Genomic DNA, 27,240 nt, shown 5'->3' with positions numbered 1-27,240 from the left:
AGCTTAGAGAGTTGTTAATATTTATTTCCCACTTCACTGTATTCTTACGTCATTTCTGTGCAAAAACATAAATGCTTCAAATCAGCAACTGCCAGGAGAAAGGGAAGTCAAAAAGCAGATAAAAGATGCTAAGAAGGGCTAAAGAGGTGAAGTCTGACTCTCGCTTTGGAACATGAATTCTAGAGCTTTACAACACTGTGCTCTGTACATCCTGAGTCTGGCAGTGCTTGTAAGTAATTGCATGGAAAAAGCTTTTACTTCATTGTTTTTCAATAACTGTCTATTTTCTTCTTGAAGCAGATGGTCAGATACAGCTCTACTTTTCGCATGGGTCTCTTCTCTGTATTTACTTTGGATTCTAGTTAAACAAGGCAAGACTGTATGAAAAGTGTGAACAGCAGCAGAAGAGATACACACTTTAGGATCTATATAACAATGCCTTTTACTGCTTTCTTACCACACACTTACTATGGAGAAACAACATAATTGGCAGAACCTTCCCTTTTTTGTGTGTAAGTTTTAAAAGATGTTGGCAAAGAAGAAACTGGAGGAGAGCTGTTACATCAAATCAGCCGAGTTTTGATAGAGTTTTCTTAAATTTCAGATTACACAGTGTGTTTAGTTAGAATTTTATTTGCCTTGTTGGTAGCATTAATGTTATTTAATATGTGAACAGCTGAAATGCTACATGTAACAAATGAGTCAAACCAGAGAGGATGCTTATGGCAGAATTAGAAGTATACAAATACATTAAAAAGCCTAGAGCTTTTGCTGGTATTTTCCTTTGGACTATGATTAGTAAACCAGCTTTCAGGATCACACAGATATCAGGAGAGGTCTGTGAAAAGTGGGGGGGTTTGCTTTTGAGAGTAATTACATTTTCAGCATCTTCTTTTTGTGATACTTCTGCTCTATCCTTTCCTCTTCCCTGTGAATCTCTTCTCTGATGCAGCATTTAATGGGTGGCACAGCAGCTTCGTTTTTGTGGGTCAAGAGAAATAAAACACTGTGAAATGACTGAAAAGACTTTATGCTGATGTGAAGCTATGGTTTCCTTTGCACTGTATGTGTGACAACCTCCACTTCCCTGTAGTGAGAGCAGATAAGCATGATTGCTCATAAGTAGAATATCAAGATCCAGTGCTAATACTTAAAATATCACTGAAAGTCTCTGTAAGAACATGTTCAATTTACCCAAGAAAAATAGCACTTTCTTCTATAAATTTGCATTGGTTATAATACAACTACGCAGTGATCAAAAACAAGTTTCTGTGTATAATGTATAATAAAAATCTCCTCATGTACTATGTATTCTATTATAATAGAGGATAGGTAAACAACTCTTATTAGAAAATGGTGGAAAAACAGCCATCTATTTTCATTGTTGGTGTAACCTGTCAGCATGCTTTCCCTAGAAGAGCTGAACTCAACTTTTGGAGAGGTTTTAAATGCTTAAGAGGCTGACTCTCAGCTTCCATAAACTGAGGTTTTTTACCATCATTGCTTGTATGGTGCCTCCTGTAATGTGAAAAGAATGCAAATATTGATCCCTTGTGATGTACATGAGAGAAAACAGAGGTAAAGCAACATTCGATCAGCATTGAGAATAATTTAAAAAGAGAATTTTACTCTCTTGTATGTGCATTTCATGTTCCTCTTTGGAGCCTGATCTGGAAGATGAGGGTTTTTTTCTTTTTGTTTTTTGTTTGTTTGCTTGTTTTAATTTTATTTATTTACATCACATTAACACGGCCCACTGACAAGGATAAAGATTTCCTTGATTTTCGGTGGTTGTGCTAACCTGCAGATCCATTTAATAAATTGACTGATGGATATAGCAACTGCAATTGCATATTCTATTTGGAACATAGCAATGTTTATTTTATTTGTAGTTTAGTTTTCCTCACCGGCAAGAAGATTTTCATATGCAGTTGTTCTGCAGGACAGTCTGAAATATTAGCCATGGTTTTCTCAAAAAGATTTTCTATTTTGGCTCCTATTGCACAATTCCTATCATTTTTGCCCTTCTAAGAAGAATATTGGGGAAATACCTGTTTCCTTGTGTTAACTCTGAATGGGGTGCAAATATGAACACAAGAAAAGCAGTTATATTTTTTCTAAGCTATGTTTTTTCTACAAGCAATAATCTGAGTGTCAGGGCAGGATCTTGCCAGCCAGAGCCCATCCCAACATCTACATGATTGGAACCTTCTTCCTAATCAACCATCATTGGGATACTGGTTCCCTCAAAATATGGGAAACAAAAGCTTGAAATTTCTCAGCTTTAGCAGGGAATTGAATCTGGGTTTGCTGCACTGAACATGAACATTTTAACCAATAGACTCCTAAAAGGGTGAGCAATTCAGCTGGTGACAGCACAGTTCTAACAGGAGACGGTATGTTCTGCTCAGCTCTGTGAAATGGTTTTAGCTACTGAGCAAAGTCTGTATAACAAATATGCCTGCAGACTTCACCTACTGTAAGTAAAGTGACTCTTAGGGAAGTGCTACTCTACGTCTTCATGGATGTAAGTGACCATGAGAAGTGCTAGAACCTCTGCTTCAGGTTTCTTCTACTAATCACCAGAATTCAGAAAAAGAAACAAGCCAAGTTTGGGTATCTGGTTTGACTCATCTACCCAACACAATAAGGCTGACTGCAGTGGAGGGGCCCACATTCATTCATCACAATATTAAACATTTTGTTGAAGATGCTTAAGCAAGATGGCAGCTATCCAGGACTTTCCCTCTAGTACACTGGGAGAGGCATCTCTCCTGAGGACAGCTCAACTCCTTGTCAGTTTGGATGGTCCTCTAACAGTGGTGTGTAATGAAAAGACAAGAGGCAATGGGTACAAACTGAAATACAGAAAATTCCATTTAAACACAAGAAAACACTTTTTACTGTGAGGGCAGCCCAATACCAGAAGTTGCCCAGAGAGGTTGTGGAGTTCCTGTCCTTGTTGATATCCAAAACCCAACTGGATGTAGCCCTGAGCAACCTGCCCTGCTTGACCCTGTGTTGAGCAGGGAAATTTCATTAGACGATCCCCAAAGGTTCCTACTAGACTCAATCATTCTGTGATTCTCTCGCCTGTGAGCTACAGGGGGAGTTGCTGTAGGAAGGATCCTAATACAACTGAATTACCAAATTGGCAAACTAAAAGATTTTATGGAACTTCATTTCTTTAGAGATCCTACAAACCACAAACACTTATTATCAGCTGAGCTAACAAGTAAAATAGCACTGCTGTAATGATCTGTGCACAAGCCTGCATAATGTCAGCTGAAGAAAGTGGTTTTCATCTAACTCAGTGCTGAAGACCCAATTTAGAAAGTAACCATGGATTTAATAGTCAGGGGAATCCTAGTGAATTGAATCTAAACCATAGTTCATTCCATCTAAAAGTAAATGTATTAAATAATTAAACTGATCTATGCACAAAAATGCTAGCTTCGTTCTGTTATCCTCATGAAAGGAAACGAAGATGTCTAGATCAGATAATGATGTTGCTGTAAGATGTAGACAGCAAAGGAAGCTGAATCATGCACGCAGACATTAATTCGTACTTTAAAGAATGACTCATAGCTCTATCCCATTATTTGATGCTTCCAGAAGTGGGCAGAAAGGAAGCAAGTAAAAAATGGGATTAAACAAGTAAGGCTATAGATGTTTTCAGGGTAGTTTGGAAGCTGATTCTACATCTTGTTTGAGAAAAGTATTCAGAGCTGTTTGGAAAGTATGAAGGTCTGCTAGATGTAGTCAAATGCTCTGTGGGGATGAATATATCTAGAATACAGCCTAGGAGTGGAATAAATCTTTTGAGTTTATTTTACCTGAGTTTCTGCCATAGCAGATCTTGCACTCAGTGTTTATTCAAGTAGTGGTTAGTGCTGACTGGAATATAAACCACGAGAGCGACTCTTAGGTCAGGTCTTCTTGAAGGAAGAGGTAATAATTTAAATACATGGTACTTGATCAGCCTCACCTTTTTATTTCAGATACATGCGGTAAAGTGTTCTCACGAGTCGGGAGACTTAGAAAGAAAAAAAGAAAAGTTTTCCTGAACTGCTGAATAAGCCAAACAACCTTTTTTTTTTTCTTGCCATGAACATTTCAATGAGCAACGAGAGTTTTCACAGGCAAATCTAGCCATTTTTCTGCCAGGAGAAATAATTTAGTACTGCAGAAATGGGTACATTTCCTGCCTACTGAGGTTTTTCTGGGCACAGTTCACCAAACCAAGAGAATGTTGTAAAATAGTTTTACAGTCAATGGGTTGACTGTTTTTTTCTACTGACTAATAAAGATACTTTTTGCAAGAGCTGCCAAATATGATGGGTAGTGAGCTTTTCAGCATAGACGAGTTTCATTGGCCAGGGTGAGTATAAGACAAAAGAATATATGTGGGTATGAGAAGAGACACCAAGTGAGCAAAGATGTTCATGGTAGATGCCAATTTTCTGTCATCCTGCTTACCATTGCATATCTTAGTGGAGTTGAGGGGCTCACTAGACCACCCATTTTACTGATTGGGGCTGATGTCTCGGAGGCATCCTATGCATCAGATCTCTACCTCCTGGGGCTAAGGCAATGGCTGGCCTCTGCTCCATCCATTCATGGTTACCTTCATCTCACATAGACCAAACTTCATTCAGCCTTGAGTATGGGGACCTGCTTTTCATTGATGCCTTAAACTGATCCATGGCACTGCTGTTCGGCAATTTGGCAGGAAAACCACATCCTCCTAGAAGTGAAGTAAATGGGAAGCAGACTATGTCCTCGAAGGGCATACTTGTGGATAAATGGCATTGTCAACTGCCAGGGTTCAAACCCCAGAAAAGCAACGACTGTGCAATGAATTCAGTGTTCTCCAGCAGCCTGAGACTTTCAATTTGTTGGCCAATATGCAGTTCAAATGCTTTGCAGACCAACATGAGACATTAGCATGGAAGGGAAATACTGGCTTATTGAAACCAATATGATCTGTCCTCTGAATGAACTGAAAACCAGCTATTTATTTTCCAGATTACCTGAATATTAATCTTCCCTGAATGGAATAAAGCTTAACCATATGCCAGCCACCTGTTCACCATGCAAATCTCATCCTGAGTTCATTTTCTGTTGTGTATATCTATGTCTTTATATCCATATTCACACATACAGAGCACACTGGCACCAGTGGCCAGGGTGTGGAGCTAAGAAGAGAGTGTCTCTGATGACAACTGGATTTGTGGGACTGGGGACAATGGGTATGGTTGGATAAGGCACATATTGCGTTCTTCATGAAAAATAGATGTACATACTTCTGCACCGGGTGTACACCCACAGCAGGCATGGTGTGTAGCAGCCTGCTTCAGACTTTGTGCTTTGGTGGTCCAGGCACCCTGGATCTCTTCTAATTCTCTTGTGGTGTCTGTGTAAGCACAAGTCTAAATAAGGACTAAAGCAAACAAAAGGCTCCTGCTCTTAAAACATTAGGTGCCAATTTTTTTCTCTACACCAGTATACCAAACCAACAAATGCTTTGGTAGAGAGGTTTGGGTTTTTTTTTCCAAAGAAAGGAATTTTGCCTCCCATCCTGTGTAAAGAAAGGCAGATGGCAGAAGGGAGAGAACAAATTAATTCCTTCTGGAGTGAAGAGCTCATTCAAAAGACAATTTTGCAGTAATTGTGTGTGGTTTCAAGATGTTGTTTATTTGGAGGATGCCAGGGGTATGTTTATGCTGAGAAGTAGGCGTGATCTGCAGCATGCCCTATAGCGCTGGGACCTTCACTCTAAAGAAAAGGAGCTCATCCAAGTGCACTCTGTCTCCCTGGGCCCAGATTTAGCAGGGGCTAAATTCAGGGTGTAAATGAGTGTTGCATTCAAGTCCTGGTCCTAGTAAAGGAGTCTTTCATTATGAACATAGCCAGAGAAATCTTACAAACTTACCTCTGAGAGCTCTACTGCCTAAGGATTTATTTTGATATAAAGTGGTACAGCTCAACTGCCTGTGATAGTGCTCAACTAGGTTCCTCTGCCAAAAGCATCACAATTTGTGAAGAGACTACTAAACCCTAAGGTCATGTTCTGTGTCCTTAACACGGCCTTGTTAGTTGAAAAGTGGGTCTAGACTTAGTGTCTCCTGAGATTCTACCCATCACCTTCTTACTAATCTGCTGAAACTCTTGCCCATGTAGGTTGCTGGGACTGTCCACCCAGAATGTGACTTTATGACAGAGCTGAAGGAAAAAGAAGCCGAATGTCTGGAGGACTCAGAAGAGCGTGGAAATGCAACACAACCAGGTAAGCATTTCTGACAAAGAAGCAACACCCTAACAAAGTCAGGACCCCCCATTCTGCCAATGTGTGTGCATGACTGTTTTACTTTTTGTTCCACATCCCTATTCTCTGGTCAGCTCTTTTTCCATCTACTCACATTCAATTATTTTTTCAATATTTTTTTCACATTTAAATATGGACGATCTATCTATCTGAATGAATACTTGTGTCCTTGTCCTATTCATGACATCATGGTTACTGTGTAAGGGTGTGTTGGTCTTTAAAACCAGAGCAACCCCTTGACAAGTACTGTAATCTGGTCTTTCCTCCAGCATCACTGTTCTTCCTGTTTCACAATACATTTTCATTTACTGTGTTAGGTCTGAAAACCCACCCCAGTCTAACACAGGACGTCTGAATAAAGTGGATTAAATAGTCCTGTGGAGGTGTTTATTTCTCACTGTAGAATGAAAATTGTCACTCAACTATTTTTATAAGATATGTAAAGGGTAGATGGTCAAAGTTTTAAAGGCTTTTTATTATTTTTTATGTTGCTCAAATATAACTACACTTAAAAATGTATTTCACTTTCTGTCTGAGGTTGCAAGAGAACTTGGGACAAATTACTGTGCTGGCCAGAGGCAGATGCTGGAGAGACCCTTGCCTTACCATGCCCAAACATCCTTTCTCACTTCATGAAGAAGCCAGGTGATGTACTATCATGGGTGTTCTCTTCACGTTGTGTTGTATGCCATGCAAGAACATTTCTAAAAATGGGGGGTGAAGACAGAACACTTTAAGCTTCTGCTCTATTTGGATCAGAGTATTACTGCAAAGATTTCAGAAGGATCTGAGGGGGCTTAGCAGTTCTTCACATATTTTAAACATCATCCATAACTGGATATAATCCCATAGTCTGTGATTAGTACCTGAGCCAAAGAACACTGAAATCAGTAGAGTATTTCCATTGTTTTCTGTAGGCTTTGGGATTAGCTTATTGTGTGAGTTTTCCACAGAGCTTGTATGGGACTTGTCTAGGTCAGAACTTAAGCATGGGGGTTTATAAGATCTATGCTCTGATTAGTGTGAGATGAAATAAAAGGTGGCAGAATGAATAATGTGATTGTTCCGTAAGGCCAAGGTTGGACATACAAAGCAGAATTTTGTCATTGAAGAAGCATATGTATTGGGTCAAATTCAACACTGCTAAATAATGCCTTCGTGACTGCTTACTTTCTGGGTGAATATGGCTAGGAAAAAAACTGCAAGCCTATAAAGAGGAAACGATCTTCCAGGAAAGACCTAGATTTGGCACTTCAACAAGAAAAAGAAACTGCAAAGCCCAACCTCTGCCTCACCCAACACATGCTAGTTATAAACGAGGGATAAGGAAAATCCGTTTCATCTCTGCAGATTCATTTCCTGCCCCGGGATTCTCTTACTTATCCTTCATCTGACTCAAATCTTTTTTTTATGAAAACGTACTATCCTCATAGAAAAAACTACTTATTCCAGTCTCTGATCTGCAAAGAAATAGTAAGCTCCAAGAAAGGTGGGAGCAAGAAGGGATGCATTAGAGGGGTGAGTGTTGAATGAGGCAGAAGTCTGATGGAGCAGTGCTTTCCAATCTTCTTCAATGGGCTTTCTTTTCCCTGATACTATTGCTTCCTTAGTCCTTTCCACCTCTACCTCAGTCACCTCGGTTCTCTCCCTTCTTCCCACTGTTTGTCTCTTGATAAAGTGAAAAATTTTGTAACCGATTACCTGAATGTACACCTGTAAAATGTCCTATCAACTCTGTGAGATGCTAATGGAGATTATCCTCTCCTCCTGGTATAACCTTCAGACCAGGAAGAGATCTCCTGGGATTTTTATTTTCTGTGTTACACAGCTCTTCATCAGAAAAAAAAAAAATAATTGTTCCTGTTTCAGCTGGAATAGTAAAAAGGAACTGCACAAAGAAAGGCTGGTCTGACTCATTCCCTCCCTACCATATTGCTTGTCCAGTAGAAGATGAGATTCCGCTTGAAGAAGTAAGTTTAATTAAATAAATATATGTGAATTGTGTACTGACGTTGTAGGATTCCTTTCTATTCCTGAAGACCACTGGGGAGGGAAAATCATCTGAAGCTAACATTTCTTACCAAGTATGGAATGCAATTCAAATATTACTCTAGCCACTTATTTGGAGTCTTACTAAGGATGTTTTTTTATTCAGGTATAAGAGTATAACAAAAATAAAGCCAGCTGCAAATTCCACACAATCATGCAGTTCTGTTCAAATTGCTCACAGATGTAACAGCTAGATATATATTGCAAAATATTCATAAAATATTAATTAAGACATTTCAATAATATCAGTCAGCAAGATGATTTTGTGGCATCACAGCATCAGTAGAGCATGCATTGCAAACTCAGCGATATCTAAGGACAAGAGGGACAAGAGGGATTTCTGGTTTGTCGTCCTGTCAAGCAGAAAATATATTATTGAACCAAGAAATAAAAAGAAAAAATGTTTCAAAAGCTACATCTCTGTAATACAGATCAGAATTTGACATATTTTTTAAGCTAGTTTTGCACAATTGGCGATATTTAGAGGTTATATGTACAGGGAAAATATAGTGCTTGATCTCTACTTAATAAAGGTACAAACATATTGTATAGGTGTGTTTAGCTTCCTGTAACTCTTGCTCCAGACAAAAGAAGTAAGCTAAAATACTATAGCATACTTTCATGAAAAATATCACAATCCTGAATCTGAAGAAAACTCCACTAAGTGAAACTGATAGAAAGAAGGTAGAAATCACGTTAAGTGATTAAAAATTAGCTGTCTTGTCTAACTCTAGATCTCTATACTTCCCCTGTACAGGTTAAACACTGCACTTTTTTCTTTATTTGTACAGGTCAGGTGGATAGCATACTTTTTCGTCTACTATAGAGAGAACAAAAATAACATTTATACTGTAATTGATGACATCTATTAATCTTGCTGGAGAGAATTTAATTTATATCATCATGGGGAGATTTCTCTTTTCTTCCCTCTACTTTTTGTACTGACTATTATCTATTATCACACTGTTTAACTCAAACTTCCTTTCCGTTCTCTAAGCCACAGTGCCTGCTGCTCTTAATAAATAAACACTGAACTGCAACTCTTTCTTTCCTTCTTTTATTGCTTCCTTACATTTCTGGTATAAAAAAAAAACAATCTTAAATGACTCTATGGATTTTAGTAGCAACCCACATTTTATCTCAAGGTAAGCTATTCAGTTGTAGGTTCATCCACTTAAGGTTCTTATTATTGCCTGTGTTTTTCATCTCTGATTCAGAAGTGGAGGTTGCTAAGGTCAGCCTAGCACAGCTTTGATGGGTTTCTTATGGAGTGGTGGCTTCCAGACTTGCTGGCTATCTTTGTAGTTCTGAGGGACTCCTCTGAGCTCTGGCTGGAATTGTGCATGATCAGGTACGTGGGTAATTATATATCAGGGGTGTCAAACTTATTTTCACCAGGGGCCACATCAGCCTCGAGGTTGCCTTCAAAGGGCCAAATGTGATTTTAGGACTGTATAAACGTAGGAGACAGTAGGCTGATGTGGCCCCTAGTGAAAATGAGTGTGACACCCTTGTCATATACAATTTAGAGTTCATCCACGACAGAAAAGGTCAATATGGATGGTTTACGTATCATTTGACTTCACTAATCTCAAAAAAAAAAAAAAAAAGAGAGAAGAAAAAAGTGTAAATCCAAGTTAATTTGTACATGGTGGATTTATATTAGTGCTTTGGTCAGGATCAGGTGTGAGTTTTTCAAGGAAATCTCTTGGTTATCCCCACTTACTGCATTTACACTGAGGCACGTTCTCACAAAGGATGATCCAGCTTCCTATAGATAAAACTAATCCGGAAGACAAATGCAGGGTGCACCTAGTGTGCTTTAACCAATAATAAAATTTCAGCCCATGGGATTAGACTGTGGCTAGAAAGAAATGCACACAACGTGGATGTAGGATCCTCAGCACCAAAGGTTTTGCTCTATTAAACCGGACCTATGGACCTGCTCTTGTTAAGGCAGGTATAGTGGTAGATCTCTTTTCTTGCTGATAGAAAGTGATAAGGTCTCATCTTACCACGAGTCAAGTTGTCTTCTAGGGGTGCTTATTTCCCTTCATTAACTAGAAAAAGGAACAGAATAAGAAGAAACACAACTGTGTTAACAATGAAACAGTAGAGTCCTGTGGCCACCCTCTCACACTGCTTGTTTTACCATAGACCCATCTGCTCATAATTAGGCACCTAAAAAAAAATGCAGATGAATCCTACCCAATGTCTACCCTATAATGCCTTTAATTACACTTAAGGCTCAAAAAAAGTATCTGCCCTTCCCTACTTAGAACTGTGTCAACACACTGCATAGCTGCATAGATTTTAGGATATAAAAACATTGAAATGGGACCCAAGAGATAGACCATGTTAGATTGAAGGGAAAGATTTGCAGCCTGGAGCTTATTCATTCTATTTTCTGCTTCCATGTGTGATAGTTGAAGTCATCCTCACTCACAGATCATGTCTGATAGAGGCACCAGCTAAATTGAAATGGATTTTGATTGACATTATGACTGAGTAACAGTTGAGTTTGGCCGCAAGAAAAAAAGAGAGGGGGGAAAAAGAAAAAAAAACTCCACCAACTAAAACAAACACAACACAATAAAAATGGAAAGGAAGAATAGATAATAAAATTGTAAGCAAGGAAGCAGAGTGGAGGGGAGAAACATAAGGAAAGGCTGACAGAATTCTGTATTCATCATGCAACCGGCTGCCAGCAGGATTGTCCTGCTACTGTTGTGGAGAAAACATGGTGTAAAATGCAGTTCCTATAAAAATGCATAAGAGTTTTTGCAACGCCTTAGTGGAAGACTAGCTATTTTTTGGGTTTTTTTTATGGTTTTATGAATGAGTTTGAAACCATCCTGATCAATCCATGTTTCCTTATCAGACTAGGCTGTATCCACGTAGCTATAAAATGGGACTTCACAAAAGAAATATGAGTGATTTCAGATTAATTTTGCTGTGGGATTAAAAGGGGGAAAAAAGGCAGAGATGTGAAGAGACTGGAATCACTAAACAAAGCAAAACTAACAGAATCAGTAAAACAGCTGTCATTTGGCTGCAGGTTATGTGAGAAATAATTATCTTCTTTTATAGCAATCCTACTTTTCTACTATAAAGATCATCTACACTGTAGGGTACAGTGTATCCATCACCTCACTCATTATTGCTGTCACAGTCCTTATTGCATTCAGGTATGTAAATTTATCATCTGACCTTTATTTTTTTAACAGATCATAGTATCTTAGACTGTACAAGACAACTTCAGATACAACAAAACAATATAGATAGGAATTCAGAAGAATAAAAATAAAATTTCTTGGCATATTGGTTTAATAATATTAAATTGAGGCTGGCAATCAAAAGTGATCAGAGAGAGCCAGGCATAAGAAAAATCAGAATTGAGAAATAAACTCCAGATGTCTATTGGCAAAACTCAGCAACTCACTTTGATGCCAAATAACCAATAGATATATTTACTTGCCCTAGCTGTAATGAAGATAAGCTTTTATAACCTATGTATGCTTGCCTTTTAAGGCTTCAGTTAATTTTATATTAATAAGAAGACTATTAAAAAAAGAACTAGATTCTGAATCAATGTTCCTATGGCACTGCCTATATTACTATTGAAATATTTACAACTGAAGACATGCTTTGAAACTTAGGCTCTGAATTTAGCTACATTTGGTGAAATTTCTTTCCTACTAAACTATCCAGCTATTAAGCATTTTCAGGTATAATTTAGAGTATCCAGAGTAAAACTGATTGTTTAATTTCTCATATAATGTAGGTTTTAAGTTTGCTGCTCTGTAGGATTTATTTTATTAATCTTTGTTTATTTATTGTATTTCTGTAAGATGAAAAAGAATAGAGTATATTTAATATAGAATAGTATAGAATAGTATAGAATAATAGTATTTTTCTAGAATAGAGTATTACTCTGTAAGAATCAGGTTTCTCTGGGGAAAGCGTCTTGACCTCTGTTGGTTCTTAGTTCATGTCTGGAAGTCAACAGATATGTTTATTGACATCCACTCTGACCTCAGGAAAAGAAACCAGCCCAAATAAGGGGAAAGAGAAACAATGGACATAATGGACATAACGAGACTTAGCAATAGGGAGGAAAAAGTTGTAGTTAACAATGACGTTGGCATGTGAGTTTCAGTAATAAAATTCTGCACACTTTAGGTAAGCTTTAAGATTAGGTGACCCTGAGATTATTTGATCTGGGTGGAATTCAGCTTTTAATGGAACTCTTTTATTATTAGCTAAGATCTTCAGCTCCAAATGAAAACATAAAGTAGAAGCAGTGTAACTCCTCCAAAAGTCAAAAATTAACCTGAATTAACTGAGAATTTAAAGTAGATGTGCCCAGTTGTTTTAAGCTCGTATCCGAATTCATTTAATTCATAAGAAAAACTTTGGTAAACTAAGGAAGAATTCTCTAAATCTGGATAATGCTGTTTATACAGGGGTTTAATGCAATTTAACTCAGTCACAGCACCAGGTATAGAAAATCTTCCTAAGAATTGTTACCCTGTTCATTGAGAAAACTGTCTAATTAGTCCAGGATATCTCTACATGCTTGTTCCTGGTCATGGTTTAGCCATAGTCAGAATTGTATCAGTAAATATAATTCCTCAAATGCAGGTTTCCTTCGAGCCAAAAATAATACCAACCAAAAGCCTGGCTTAGAACAGAAACTAAAACTAAGATTCCTGAAATTTGGCAGACCAGAAATATCACCAGGGCACCACCTAACAAGGAACAAAATTAGGATGTAAACTGTGGGTGAATTGCTTTACCTGAGGAAGGTTTTTATCTCTGCCTTCCTGCAGGAAAAGCTCAGTGCATGCAAGTGTTCTTTCTATTAGTACCTGGACATACCTGAAATAAAGCAAGGGCTTATTGCATATTTTAATTACTGCCAGTACAAGTCAGTTAATAACCTCAGAAGGACCTCTCTTCTTTTCTTCCAGGAGGCTTCGCTGTCCCAGAAATTATATCCATGTACAGCTCTTTTTTACTTTCATCTTAAAAGCTATCGCTATTTTCATTAAGGATGCTGTACTTTTCCAAGAGGAAGACATTGATCATTGCAGCTTCTCTACAGTAAGCACATGAAAAGCAGGATATGGTGGTACTTGATGTTTTTGCATACCATCTATAGATGGTTTCACTTTTCATGTCTCTTTTTTACTATTAACTTTTTTTTTCCCTCCTAACATAGTAATGAAAACTATACAATTCTTTTATTAAGTACATGTTACCTCCATAAGTGTGTACCTCGTGCCCTTCTACGTTCTTAATGCATCAATTCATGATCTAGTATTCTAGATCAGACATAGACTTTGCCATAGAAAAATATAGTATTACACTGTTATGCTTCTATGATCTGAAGACTAAAGTTGATGATCTCTGAGTACGTCATAACACAGCTTTTAGAATATGTTTATTCTGGAAATGTTGGATTTCTTGTTTTGACTGGAAGCTCTGATTTGTAAACCACATGACATGCAAGGTATTAGGCAATCAACTTCACTTTGATCCAGCCACAAATTTTAGCAACATGGCAATGGCTTTCAAACAGAGGTTTATGGTTCTTTTGCATTGGTGATGGTCACATAAAAATTTAAAACTGAGCTTAAGTGGGAAAGTGGGTCCTGGAAGTTTTATCAAAGGGCTATGGAGCATTTGACTTTACTCATATAAGGTACACAGAAGATAGTACATTTGTGAGGTAAATCACATGCTTGGGAGACCAAGCTGTGTTTCCAGCATAGAGATATAAAGTAAAATACATTAGAGAGATTCCAAGGTATGATGATGGTTAAAGACTTACTATAAAGAAAGCCATATTACATTTGAAACTCTCCCTTTAAACATGCATGCAATTGTGAGATCTTGTTCTTTGTGGATCTCAGCCAGAATTACAGATACATACTACATCTGTAAATCAAACACATGTATCCACAAGTAATGCCTAAACTATGACTTTCCTGTTCCCTAGACTGAATGCAAGATCTCAGTTGTTTTCTGCCACTACTTCATGATGACCAATTTCATGTGGCTGCTAGTAGAGGCTCTTTACCTAAACTGTCTACTACTCTCATCTCTTTCGCATGGAAGAAGATATTTTTGGTGGCTTGTTCTCTTTGGCTGGGGTAAGTAAGACTTCTGCATGAAATTAATGAAAGGCAAGATATCAGGTTTTATCCACTCCATTAGAAATACTGGATGTGGAATCTAATCTGCCTAATTGAAATGCCTAACTTGTGCATTGCTTTGATTTTATTTTTACATGCATATTAGTGAGGAGCAGACAAGTTTGTTAGGTTGGGTTTTTTTTAAAGTACGGCATTCAAGTCCCTATGAAACATGTAGAAAATCAAGTGTATTTGGGAACCTAAAGAGAGAGATCCAATCCACTTAACCTTCCTCTCCCCATTGAAAACACTAATACCTCTAATGAGCTATCACAAACATCAAAGTTAGATGCACTTCATAAAGTTTCTGTATAAAGGAAAAAGCAAAGAACTCCTGCATGGCAGGTGAATGCACTTGCACAAGTGAATCTTTGGGTATTTCAGGGAGGTGATCCATGCCACCAAAGGTTAAGGTAGGCCTGACAACTAAGCAAGCCGAATCAGTTTTTGTGCTTTAAGGAGACTTCATGTGCCTTTTTAGGGAGGTTTAAGTTAGACTGAATCACATCCTGTGTTTGTAAAGTTTTAATGTTACTATTATAAGATTTGGTAAATTCTAATCCCAAATATTTTGTCATGCAAGAAGCACCCTTATTACATAAACCTGGGGTTTAACATGTTATCTGCATGCAGGTGCTAATTTTAGGTGAGATCACACAGGTGAATTGTGCTCATGTTAGTAAGAGGTCACAAGTTCAGGCTTCCATGGCAGAACTATTAATATATCATGCACAAAGCAGCTTCTATGTCTTCACATTGATGTATAATCACAAAACAGGCAGTGTCACAACTTGTTTCATTCCATCATAGGTATCAGCAGATTTATTTTGAGGTTTGTACTGTGAGTTTAAAGCAATTCCTATTACATGAACAGACCACAAAGGGTAATTCCAGTTCTGAAAATGAGTGATATGTATCATCACAGCAGAGTTTCAGTGGACAAGATTTGGATTAATTGATCAAACTAGACAACCACAATTTTTGCTTAATTCTCTGACAGGTTTTCCTACACTTTTCACGCTTATATGGATATTAGCGAAATTCTACTTTGAAGACACAGCGTAAGTCATTGTTTCCTCCATTATTCTGTATTCTTGGTTCTATTTTTAAATCGATTGCAGTGATTACATACACCTACTTTTCTAAGCACACTGTTATTTTCTCAGATGCTGGGATATTAATCAAGGCTCTCCTTACTGGTGGCTAATCAAAGGACCTATTATAATTTCTGTTGGGGTAGGTACTTCTGACTTTGACAACATTAATTGGAAAAAAAAATTATTTTAACTTAAAATCTGGTCACTGTTGGCTGAAATGTTGTTTGAAGTAAGGAAGAGCAGTGGTACAATTTCTACTGTAAGCTTCCCTATGTCCAATGCAAACTAAAAAGAGGTAGAGAACTACCCCTCCCCAAAGAAAATATCCTTTAAACAAATGAAAACTTTCACAGAATTGTCAGTTTGTCTGAAATTAATAGAAGGTGAGTGGCTAAACCATCCTTATGATGCTAAAATCCAAAGCTTTAGCCTAAGTGTCCAGAATCAGCCGTGAATTTTAATACAAAATTTCAAGGGCAATAGGTTTCTGTCCATAGGTGATGATAATTATAACAGCTCTTGAGCCTGACATTTATTGAATAAACTGATAAGCTTTAAATTATCATCATGTGTTATTACTCCCCTATGCCATTAAAGCCAAACAGTGTTTGAGAAAGCAACTAATAGATGACCTTAAGGCCATATTAAAAGCTCATTTTAATTGGAGGACAAATGCATACAAATAAGGCATATATATGCAAACAATGTGAATGAAAAGTCAGTTCTGGTCATAGTTTGCCATGTTTCAATAAAACATTACATTTCCTTCTATCTCAATTTTTTTTCCTCCTACTAGTGCTCATCTGTCATCCACATCTCAAGTCAAGAGATTCAGGGGATTGCAGTGATGATTTTCTGCTGGAATGTACTTAAGGGATCACTGATGGATTAAATGAGACTAGACTTTCTGGTAAAACATGGGAATTCTTAGGCAAATTTAAGCATTCAGCCTCACCTAAAGAAGAGCTGGTGTGTACAAACACACAAAAATATGTAGGAAGAAACTCTCTGTGTAAAACTGAGGTTCACAGACTTGGGTAAAGCTGTGCTGAACTGCAATTGTAGAAAATTTGATTTGCAAGTTAGATACTTATATTTCATCAGATGAATTCTACTAATGATTTCTAAAGATATTAGGCAGAATTTAGTGCAATAACCATTTCAAAAGAAATCAAAATTATATGAGCTACAAACCCCCAAAAGAATCACACAAGCTATTGATGAAATAGTTTACTTAAGAAAGTCAAATTCTCAATTCTTGAGCTACTTCTTTAGGAAGGAATGCAACCTACTGAGATTTTTGAATGCTGCCAACAGGAATGACATTAATAATCTTACATTGATCTCATAAAAACTGCACAAATTATATAATAGCTGAAGTAACCCCCACCCCCCAAAAAAAAAACACAACAGATTTTCATTGCAAAATTCTACATGTGAATGTAAACCTTTCTTTTTTTCCCCCCTAAAAAATACTGTGAACAGGTCAATTTTATCCTATTTATCAACATCATCAGAATTTTGCTGAAAAAACTAGACCCTAGACAAATCAACTTCAACAACTCTTCTCAGTACAGGTAGTGTATGCATTAACAACAACAACAACAAATCACTAATTTTATTCATAAAAAACTTGTCTCATCTTTTTTAAAAGAGGAAGCACATATCTGGTGTCACAGGCAGGCTCAGTTTGGTTGGTATTAAATTTTAGAAATTCCCAACTTTATCCCATTCCCAAGGAAATGAGACAAAGGATGAGACTTTTCTCACCTAGCAGTGACCACCTGAACATGATGTATTCAGATCAGTTCAGATGTCTAGCTTCCAATTACGATCAATGGAGAGACTAGGAAACTGTTAATTGAATCTACATTATATCTCTGATTTAGGGTAGGATAAATTACTCTATAGATGTATTTTTCTGTATGTGATCCATAAAGGAAGCCTGCATATTACCTCCTCTGAATTTACTTACAAATAAATGTCAAATTTTCAATTGCTCCCATGGGGCAAAACATATTCTACTTCCTTGTGTTTTTCTGAACTCCAGTCTCAATCAGGAAGACAGAATGTCAAAATACCATTAAAAAAGACATGAACATGATATTGCCAGGAACATGGTATTGCAAGTAAGGCAACAAGCATCAGAAATCTATTTCCAGCTGGTTTCTTATTATGCTTTCTGCCCAGCACTGTAATTCAGAAGAGATATGAGCTTCACGTGTAGATATTTAGATACTTTTTTTAACTTAAGTTCATTACTGTTTCATATTGCATGCATTAGTCTACACTCAAGAAAATAATATTATCTTACTTCTGCTAATATCCCATGCTAGACGCCTCTCAAGGTCAACTCTGCTTCTAATTCCATTATTTGGAACCCATTATATTGTCTTCAACTTTCTTCCGGAATATACTAGCCTGGGGGTTCGTCTTTACTTGGAGCTCTGTATTGGATCTTTTCAGGTAAAATGGCTTCGGTTCCTTCTTAGAAGATTTTCTAATTTAATCTACTTCCCACACAACAACTAGTATTGTACAAAAAATATAATTTGATCCTGAAGATAGTGTCTCCTCACAGAGTTCATGGTTCTTTGCTGAGTTTTGTTGTTTGATGTGATCGACATCTGATCTGATGTAGGTTAGACTGTCATATTTGCAGATTTTGCCAATACAAGGCCAAGTATTTCAGATGCATGCGTAAATTGGGTGGTGGGTCAAAGTCAAGCATGGAAAATCTTCTTTGCTACCAGTGGTAAGCTACATACCTTCACTGACAAGATCAATCTGATTTAGGCTGACCTTAAATTACCCAGGGGCAATTGAAGCTGTAGGTCCAGCCCCCTTTCAATTCTTTGGCAAAGAGTAAATTGCTAGGCAAGCATATAACCACAGAATAGCGACTGATGTACATATCACATGCTAACTAGAACATCTACTGGGGCTGCTATGACTTACCCTCCAGGTGTTTTTGCTACATGAGTTATGAGAAAGGCAACACTCAGCTGCCCTTTGCTTTCCTCCCTCTCCCTCTGCTGCATCTCAGAATCTACAAGAAGCCGCTGTCAGAAATCCTACCAAACTTTATAAGGGAGCATATTTCCCTCTGAATGGTTGTATGGCATCATTTCTCAGCGAGCATCACTGAAAATCCAGCAGTTGTGCTGGTTTAGTCCTCTTGAGGATTCAACCCATTATGTCAGTCCTGTCTGATATACCCTGTACACCCTAATCCTGACCCTTTGTACCTGGAGCTGGCCTTTCATCGAGTTAATTTACAATGTAAGGAATAAACAAACTGAATAAAAGCATGAAGTGTTTAGCTTGTATCTGATCATATAGATCCATTGACCTCCTAGGATTTTCCTGGGTTTATCTCAGTTCAGAATCTCAACAAAAGTATTCAATAGGCCAGAATTTGATCTCACCTGGTGTACTGCAAAGACACAGAAGGTGACTGGAAAGCCGTATGAGCTACATACCTGGATCCGCTTATGAAGTCTGTTTCCTTACTGATTTATACTATGTGAATAATTAGCTCACAGATGTTTGGCTGTAGAATGGACCATACTTTTGTAAGCACAGTATGAGAGAACTTCATTTGCCATATCATCTGCTCTTGTGAATTCAACTCACCTTACTGAATTTACTTTGGTGAAATGCCACTAAATAGTTGATTGTCTGGCTGTTCAGCTTTATCAGAGATACATAAGGAATTTTTCAATTTATAACAATGCTTCAACTTATAATGGTACTTATTACTTTGCATACACAGTACCATCATGAAGTCAGATAATACAAGTGGCTTTTCAAACTGTACTAACACTCAACTTTTCTCTTTTTATTTCTTTCTTCTTTTTTATCCAGGGGTTTATTGTAGCAGTTCTATACTGTTTCCTGAACCAAGAGGTAAGGGACCTATATCCTTTACAGCATTGCTTTCACTAGCAGATATACGGAGATAATAATCAGTTTCATGCAAGCAGATAATAAAATCTTAGTTTCTTTGGGTTGTCAAGAAACATGGAAATCAATGAAGTTGAATTTCACCTAAATTATCTTAATGGGAATGAAGCCATCTAGTGGAGAAATGCACTTTTACTACCTTGCTATTCTATCAAACATTTTTTTATCCTTTCTGCACATTACTGTGCTACAGTGTGGTTTGGAAAACATATTCAAGTTCCAGAACTGAAATTACAAGATGCTGCAGTGATGCAAATAGATTTCCATGTACGAAAGGTCTGTTATTAAATTGGAAGGAACTGAAATGTGTGCTGATTGCCCAATACTAGAATATTATTTTTTAGTATAGTTAATATGGTCATGAAGCTTCCCAATATTTCCTCAGGTTGTTAAATCTATTTTTTCATTTAGGGTATGTAAATCAGAATTTTACTGTTGGTGGAACACGAATCATTCCACTTAGGCTAGTATCCAAGTCCATTTTTGTAGTCTAGATGTTGTGATAAGAATACATCTTAAATGAATCATATAGGCAACATAAAAGTTTATCCTTCATATTTTAGAATGGATTGAAACCCTGGAATTTCACTCTTCTTTCTGAGTACAGGGTAGCTGAGATTGCTGTTTTCAAGTATGGCTGGGATTTGGTTTCAGACTAAACTAATATTCTACTGGTTTCTACCTGCAGCTCCTAAAAAGGAAGAGTCTCTTGATTCATATAAACCACCTCACAGGGCATTCCCTAGAGTGTCAAAGGTGTGTTTAGGAGGTGAATCCTGTCCCTAATCATCACAGTCAGTGAGATATTCAAATGACCAAGTACAGTTATCTGCGTTAGAGATAACTGACCTGCTCTAGCTTCCCTGGTCTTCATTGACTAAATCTCTCTTTTCAAAGTTTAAAGTCCAAGGCTATTTAAGCTTTCAAACAGTATTTAATTGACTACATCTGTGCCACAGTCCACACTTACTTAATTTTGTCAGAAATTAAGAACAAATGAAGTGCAAATGTCTTCAAATATGTCAACATTTCTTAGCCTTTTGGTTGAGTTTATGGCTATGAATTTTTGACTGTTCTAATGATGTGTGTGTTGAGTTGACACTCCTGTTCATTAGTCTATTAATAATCCTAATCTCTTCTGATTGTAGACCATAGCTTTACATTCAGCTTGTCATTCCAGACACACAGCACTTCAATTTAGAAATTTCCTTCCTCTTAAATTACAGGAAAGGCACATTTCTAATAAGAACCAGATATGAAAGCAGAGTTTAGTGGCTGGTCTGGACCTGTTGTGTGTTTCTGTGAACATGCCAATGCATGGCATACATAGTGGTAAACCACAGAAAGCGTGTCCTGAACGCTAATGACTTTCACCTCACTTTCTTAATTAACAAAGTAGTATTATTTCTCAACCACAAATTGGTGAGCGTTGATTAAGAAACTTACTGCAGATTATATCATTCGAGAAACAGATGGAAATAAGACTACATTTCTTAGCAGCTGAGGAAAAGAAAACAGTGTGGAAAGAATGAGTTTAATTGTGTAGGCAACGTTGGTGAGACCACTGCTGGAACAAATTTTCAAATGAACATTTAAAAAAACAGTGAGAAGACAAAAAAAATGCTGAGAAAATATTCTAGCAATGGACAAAATGTTTTACAGTGTTAGAGTTAGAGACTGCAAGTTCTTTTATTTCTTAGAAGACTGAGATGACTTGGTTATTAATAAAGGTCTCAAAGTGTCACTGCTTTGATGGGAGAAAGTTACTTAGTGCTAATACGCTTCTCAGTTCAGCAGAGGAAGGCAGATGGAGGGTCACCAGGTAGAAATTGAAATCAGGTTAAAAATGGAAGTGGGACTTTTTTCTTTTATAGAACTGTGTTACAGCTCTAATAATAAACTCTGATTGTTGCATCCACAGTCATTAAATAGGAACACTTACGCAGGCCCACAGGAAGCATGTCCTTTTTTCTTGAAAGAAAGAGTGGGGTTCATTTACTCTTTTCAATAGGAGAAGCCAGCTCTGAGTGACAGGCCAGACTAAATGTTCTCTGGAGGATCCTACTTTTCTCCATCAGCTACAAATGGAGCCCAGAGGAACTAACTTGAACTGAGATGTCTAAATATTACAGTTCTCTAGTGACTATTTCTGTCTTTCCTTTTTCTCACCAGTGTACTCCCAAGCAGTATTTGACCACAAAATTACATTTTCCTTTCCTTTTGAGGTGCAAACGGAAATCGGACGGAGGTGGCACGGAAAGAGATATGGACTTATGCCAGTGTGGAAGAGGACAAGATGGACCATGCCATCTAGTTCTGGAGTAAAAATGACCACATCTGTGTGCTAAAGATGGCTTCAGGATCTGGAGTAATTACATATAACAACCTGATTAGGAGAAAACACAAACAACAAACAAAGCAAAAAAACCCACCAAACATAATGACTGTAGTTCGTACTGACCAAATTAGAAGAGGATCCACTTCTACAGCAGTTCTGCCCACTGGACATCTTCTGCAGGACAAAGCATTTCAGTGACAGATTAAACACTGACTGGCCTTCTAAACACACAATAACCCTCTAATCAATATACTGTGCATCACATAAAACACAGAAATCTCTTCTTGGTTCACTTCCTGTGGACTTTTACTGATAGCATAATGTGTCTAGGGAGTGGACACCAGTAGTACCCTTCAGTAACACCTCTGGAAACTGGTATTCAATCCTCACGCAATGGGAAATGGAATCCATCCAACTTGTTCAAGCCTTGTTCCTTGTTTTGATTCAGTAGACAAATAAGAAAACAAATGTCTTGTTAAACTGCAACACCATAAATAAAAAGTCCTCTTATACTGTCTTTTTATATTGTCTTGTTAGAGGCAGAAAGATTCAAAGTTCAACAGAAAACTCAATACTCTCTTACGTTCTGGTGCTATTCTAGTAGCTACAGGTTAGAAAATTGGTAGCAAAGAAGCAGAAAGTGGAGGTGTTGGGAAGGGCAAGCCTCCGTAAGACAATCATTGAGGAAAAACTGCTCTTTGCAAGTAAATTGAAAAGCAAGCTTCTGCACAAAAAGATTAGGACACTGCTAGGAATACTGCTGGATATTTTCTTAAGTGTGACTGTTTTTGCTCTCCAGTGTTGTAGACCATTCAGAAGCTTGAAAATAAACTTGCACTCCTGGTGTTTGTATTTGAGTTGATTTTTCTGTTTGGTTGGTTGCTTTGGTTTGCCTTTTTTTCCGTAGTGGTTGTTTTAACCTGTAGATGAATGGATTGATAAAGCTTTTTGATGGGAACATCAGGGCTTGGAAAGGAGTGAAGAAATCTAAACAGTACTGAACACTGAGGACTCTCATACCAATGCATTTTCACCCTGCTCTTCTGGACATTCCAGTGAGCTGTCAAGTCCACTTAAACAACAGAAATTATGATAGAGAAAAGTGGATCTGCCTTCATTTTTCCTTTGTTGTATCCAGGTAATTACAGCTACATTGAGGAAGTGGAATATTATGCCATCTAGTTTTTATGTAAAAGCTGACTTTGAAGGAGATGTATTCCTCTGTCCATTGAAAAAAAAAAAAAACCAAACAAACAAAAAACCCAGAAAAAAATCCAAACTAACCCAAACAAATGCATTTTTCTCATTGCTTTTCCTCCACACTTTGAAAAATGCAGCAATAGCTGAATTCAGATCTGAGGGTAAGAGAAGAGGCTGAGGGAGCAGTGGGAGGAAAGTGTTTATTTCCATATCTGCAGTGACTCCTTGGAACACATATTACAAAGTGGGATCCAAGACATTGCTTGCATTGCTTTCCTTCCCTTATGGAGAAGGATTCAAGGCAAGTCAGATGGAAGCATGTATTGAATGGCTGGTCATCTGCTGAAAGCAAAAGACTAACAGAGAGATTAATTTGCATGGCTTTTGGTGTTATATAACATCCAGCTAATGTGAAAAAGTGGCATAATCTGTAAGCATGGGTGTCAAGGCAGTTGAATGAGTTTTCCTTCCTAGAGAAGGAAGATTTTCAGCTTCAAAAAGATCATGGTCTCTGTCAGCCAAAAAGGGGGTTCAGGCTAAGAACTCTAAATTTTACCCATCTCTGCCCATACAAACTCAAACAAAAAATTTCCTACAACTTCTGCATTTCTGTTATTGTACAGTTGTGAAGTGGCATCATGTTCCATAACTGGAATATAAAAGAAGAGTGAAAAAATAAATGAAATTCTTTCTTCTGCTGAAAAGATCAGTCATTGTCTGGCTCATCTTATTTCTGAATACGTGGTGGCATTTTCTTATCTCCACATCCCAATCAGTGATATAACATGTCATATTAAGACTCTTGTAAACTTTGGCTGTATCAATTGGATTTTCTTGCAATTAAGTCCTACAAGTCTGAAATAGCATTACTATGATGACTGTGACATTAAACGGACATGTTAGTAATAGATACGGAGACACAGGAATACAGGGATGTCTCAGGGCTCTGCTTTTTGTAGGAGCCTGAATTAAGGGATGTGCCCTAAATCCCTCTGAATAAAGAATATTCAGTCTGTCCAAATAATGTTCATTGGCATCGTACATTAAGTAACAGCGATAATATCTAGCTGCACTAAATTATCTGTGGTATCCATTCCCATCTAAATAGAGCTATCAAAAACTGTGTCTTTGTCTTTTTCTAACAGGATCAGAGGTAGGAATCTTCAAAGAGCATTTCATTCATTTCCAAAATAAAAAGCTACTATAGTGGGAATGCTTTCCTGTGGAAAAGCTGAAAATAGAAAAAAAGAAGCAGCAATAATTAAAGACACAATTCCAATTATTTAATTAGAATATTATCATCACTTATGAGTAGACATGGTATGGATATTAAGGTTACATTACATTTTTAGCAAATTCAATCTTGATTATAAAGTGTTAAGCAGAATTTAAAAACTTAAGACATTTTCAACTTTTCAGGAGAGGAATTGCAGTGAATTTAGATCTTTTTTACCGAGCTTAACTCTAGCTTAGGAACATGTCCACACTTATTACACAAGATTATTTTTCTGGAAGTTCCCGTCTGTTACGTGCAAAGTTTGATAAAACAGGTATGAAAAGTGGGAGTAGCAGAAACTCCTTAACCTTTGAAGAATAAATTATGCTAAGTATGATTGACTTTCACTTGGAGAAGGGCCAGAGCAATGGAAAATTGACCTGAAGGTAAAGCATCATTCCCAGGGTGTGCAAATTGCTACAGGGTTTACACCTCAGTCAGTAAAGACAGAATGAAAAGAGAACTTCAGGTGTGATGGATGAGCTGGTCCCACCACAGGTTGCAGCGGGGAAATAAAGAATAATTAAAAAAATATCAGTTTTAGGCACAACTGCCAGGTTTCTGCCAGTTTACATGTAATCTAAGTCACTTGGACTTGGCTTTTATGTTGCTTCACAACCAGTTGTATGACACTGATTGAACTTTCTCCTTCGACCCTCAAAGATACCTGCCAGACCCTTAAAAATAAGTAACATTTCTGATAGCATGGCATCACTGGACACCCCATTTCCCTCTATTTTTGAACGGAAATATCTCACTGTAGAGTATTTGATTAATTTCTTCCGTGTTACACAGTCAGGTGGCGTTTTCTGTTCAGCTTTTCTCTTGTCTATCAGTTTTGTCCTCCCTTTTTAATTATTTTCTCAGACAGAGAGTTGCTCTTTTACAATGTTGGGGTTTTTAGGTTTTGATTTGTTTTTATGTTTTGTGTTTTTGTTTCTTTGGTTGGTTTGGGTTTTGTTTGTTTGTTTTGGGGGGTTTTGTTTGTTTTCTTTGTTTATGGGTGTTTATTCTTTGGTTTTGTTTGTTTGGTTTGTGTTTTTTGTTTGCTTTGGGATTTTTGTTGTTGTTTTTCTGTTAAGCTTAGTACCTTATATTGCTTCCCCACACAGTATATCTGTTAATAACTTCAATGGAAATCAATAGCAATGGCAAAGTCTCTCCTACTAACACCATATATTTTATATTAACAAAATTAAATGATGCATCATATTGCAGTGAACACCTGTGGTTCTTCTGTCTTTATCTAATATCAAGGCAAGGTTGCTGTTATTGTTTTTACAGCATGGAATAATTTCAGATTTGAGTGATGAAATGGCAGCTTTTCAGTGTTTTTTCTTTATCTGAATTGTGATTTCTTAGATAATACAGCAAAGACTCGGTACCTCGGCCAAGGATATAAAGGTCCTCTACAGAGATAAGGATATTGGACCTATTGTAGAACACTATAGGGAAGAGAAAACATAAAACTACTGAAAGTAGCGCAAAGTGTTTAGTGAGCTTTACACTGATTATTCTAATAAAAACTCTACCAGCAAAATGTATTATCTAAACCAATCTGTACATGCGAACCTTCCATATATTAGGATCCCAGACCTTTTCTGTTGCCTGTGTGTGTCTGTGGGAAAAGGGAGATGTCCCTATCTGTCTATAAAATATGGGGAATGAGCATGAAACATCTTTTAATTATAGTGATGTTGTTCCCTGATGATCAGGCAGAGGTCTGGAAATCAAAACCGAGATCAGACACACAGGATCCACGTCACCTTTGATTGCAAAAGAGAGAATTATGTGTACACGATCACTGTCTAGCTTGAATTGTGCTGTCATATTATCAAATTAAGATATTAATAAGGTATCCTTAAGGTGAATGTCTTGCAAAAATCCAGAAAGAATAAAGCTTTCAATCTGATCTTGCCTACCACAAAAGAGATCAGAATAATGGTGAGGTTTTTGGTTAGCGAAAATGGTTTTATAATATACTACGAAAATCTTATAACTAAAGAGTTTAAAAACAGAATTGCAGTTTGTATGAATATTTCATTATGTTTATACTTGCAGAACATCAGTGTTGTTTAGTAGCAACTAAAAATGCATTGTATTCATATTCTATGTCATAGTATTAAATGACTGGAAATGTTTATTTCCACTATATTTTGGTTAAATGCTATCAATTTTTAAAATATATTAATATTTTACAATATGAGAAAATAAAGTGAATAGATTATATGTAATTTTATATAGCGGTAGGGTTTTCCTGTCATTTTGTATGTGATTGAACAAAACTGCTGTATCAAACTGGAAAATAAATACCTTTCTTAAAGCAACAGGGACACATACAGTAAATCCTTAATATTGCAGTATACACAAAAATATCTATAATAAATCTGTGTTTCTTTAATTGTCCTGTTATGATCACTTAACTTGACAGATTGTTTTATCTGTACCATAGTCGGTCATGTGCAGAGCTCTCTAGGTGACGGTGACACTCTTTGCTCCAAATTTAGCTCAAATAGTTCTTTCCTTGGGTTAATACCTTTACAAATGGGAGGGCTATAGATATCCATTTCCTTTGCCTAAATTCAACTCGGGTCAGATTGATCTCTCACTGCTTTTTGCATGTTTAAAATATTAGAAAAATAGTTTCTTTCTTATAACAGCTACCTGTTATATCACAGACAGAAAATACTCATTTGGTCGAATTTCAACTTGAAATTTGATAGAGCTGTGTTAGGGAGGTGAGAAGAAGCACCCTGAAACGGGCCTTTTTCCATTGTCCAATAACA

General features: G+C 37.1%; 1 protein-coding gene across 2 annotated transcripts; it reads left to right on the top strand.

Annotated features, from left to right (window-relative positions):
* On the top strand, window positions 1-22,835 carry GHRHR (growth hormone releasing hormone receptor). Of its 2 annotated transcripts, none has more exons than XM_005510635.3 (13): window positions 1-229; window positions 6,184-6,289; window positions 6,866-6,973; window positions 8,198-8,298; window positions 11,468-11,565; window positions 13,351-13,483; window positions 14,382-14,535; window positions 15,578-15,638; window positions 15,744-15,813; window positions 17,160-17,251; window positions 18,011-18,140; window positions 19,542-19,583; window positions 21,866-22,835. In XM_005510635.3, exons 1-13 carry the CDS (start codon window positions 173-175, stop codon window positions 21,986-21,988), a joined length of 1,275 nt encoding a protein of 424 aa, XP_005510692.2. In that variant the 5' UTR covers window positions 1-172; the 3' UTR covers window positions 21,989-22,835. The 2 variants fall into 2 exon arrangements, with proteins under 2 accessions (XP_005510692.2, XP_021154250.2); XM_021298575.2 differs by having other exon boundaries at window positions 21,813-22,222.
* The last annotated feature ends 4,405 nt before the right edge of the window (window positions 22,836-27,240 follow it).

Source organism: Columba livia, chromosome 2 (genome assembly GCF_036013475.1).
Source record: "Columba livia isolate bColLiv1 breed racing homer chromosome 2, bColLiv1.pat.W.v2, whole genome shotgun sequence".
NCBI lineage: Eukaryota > Metazoa > Chordata > Aves > Columbiformes > Columbidae > Columba > Columba livia.
The sequence above is the reverse complement of the archived record's forward strand: the minus strand, read 5'-3'. Positions and strand labels throughout refer to the sequence as shown.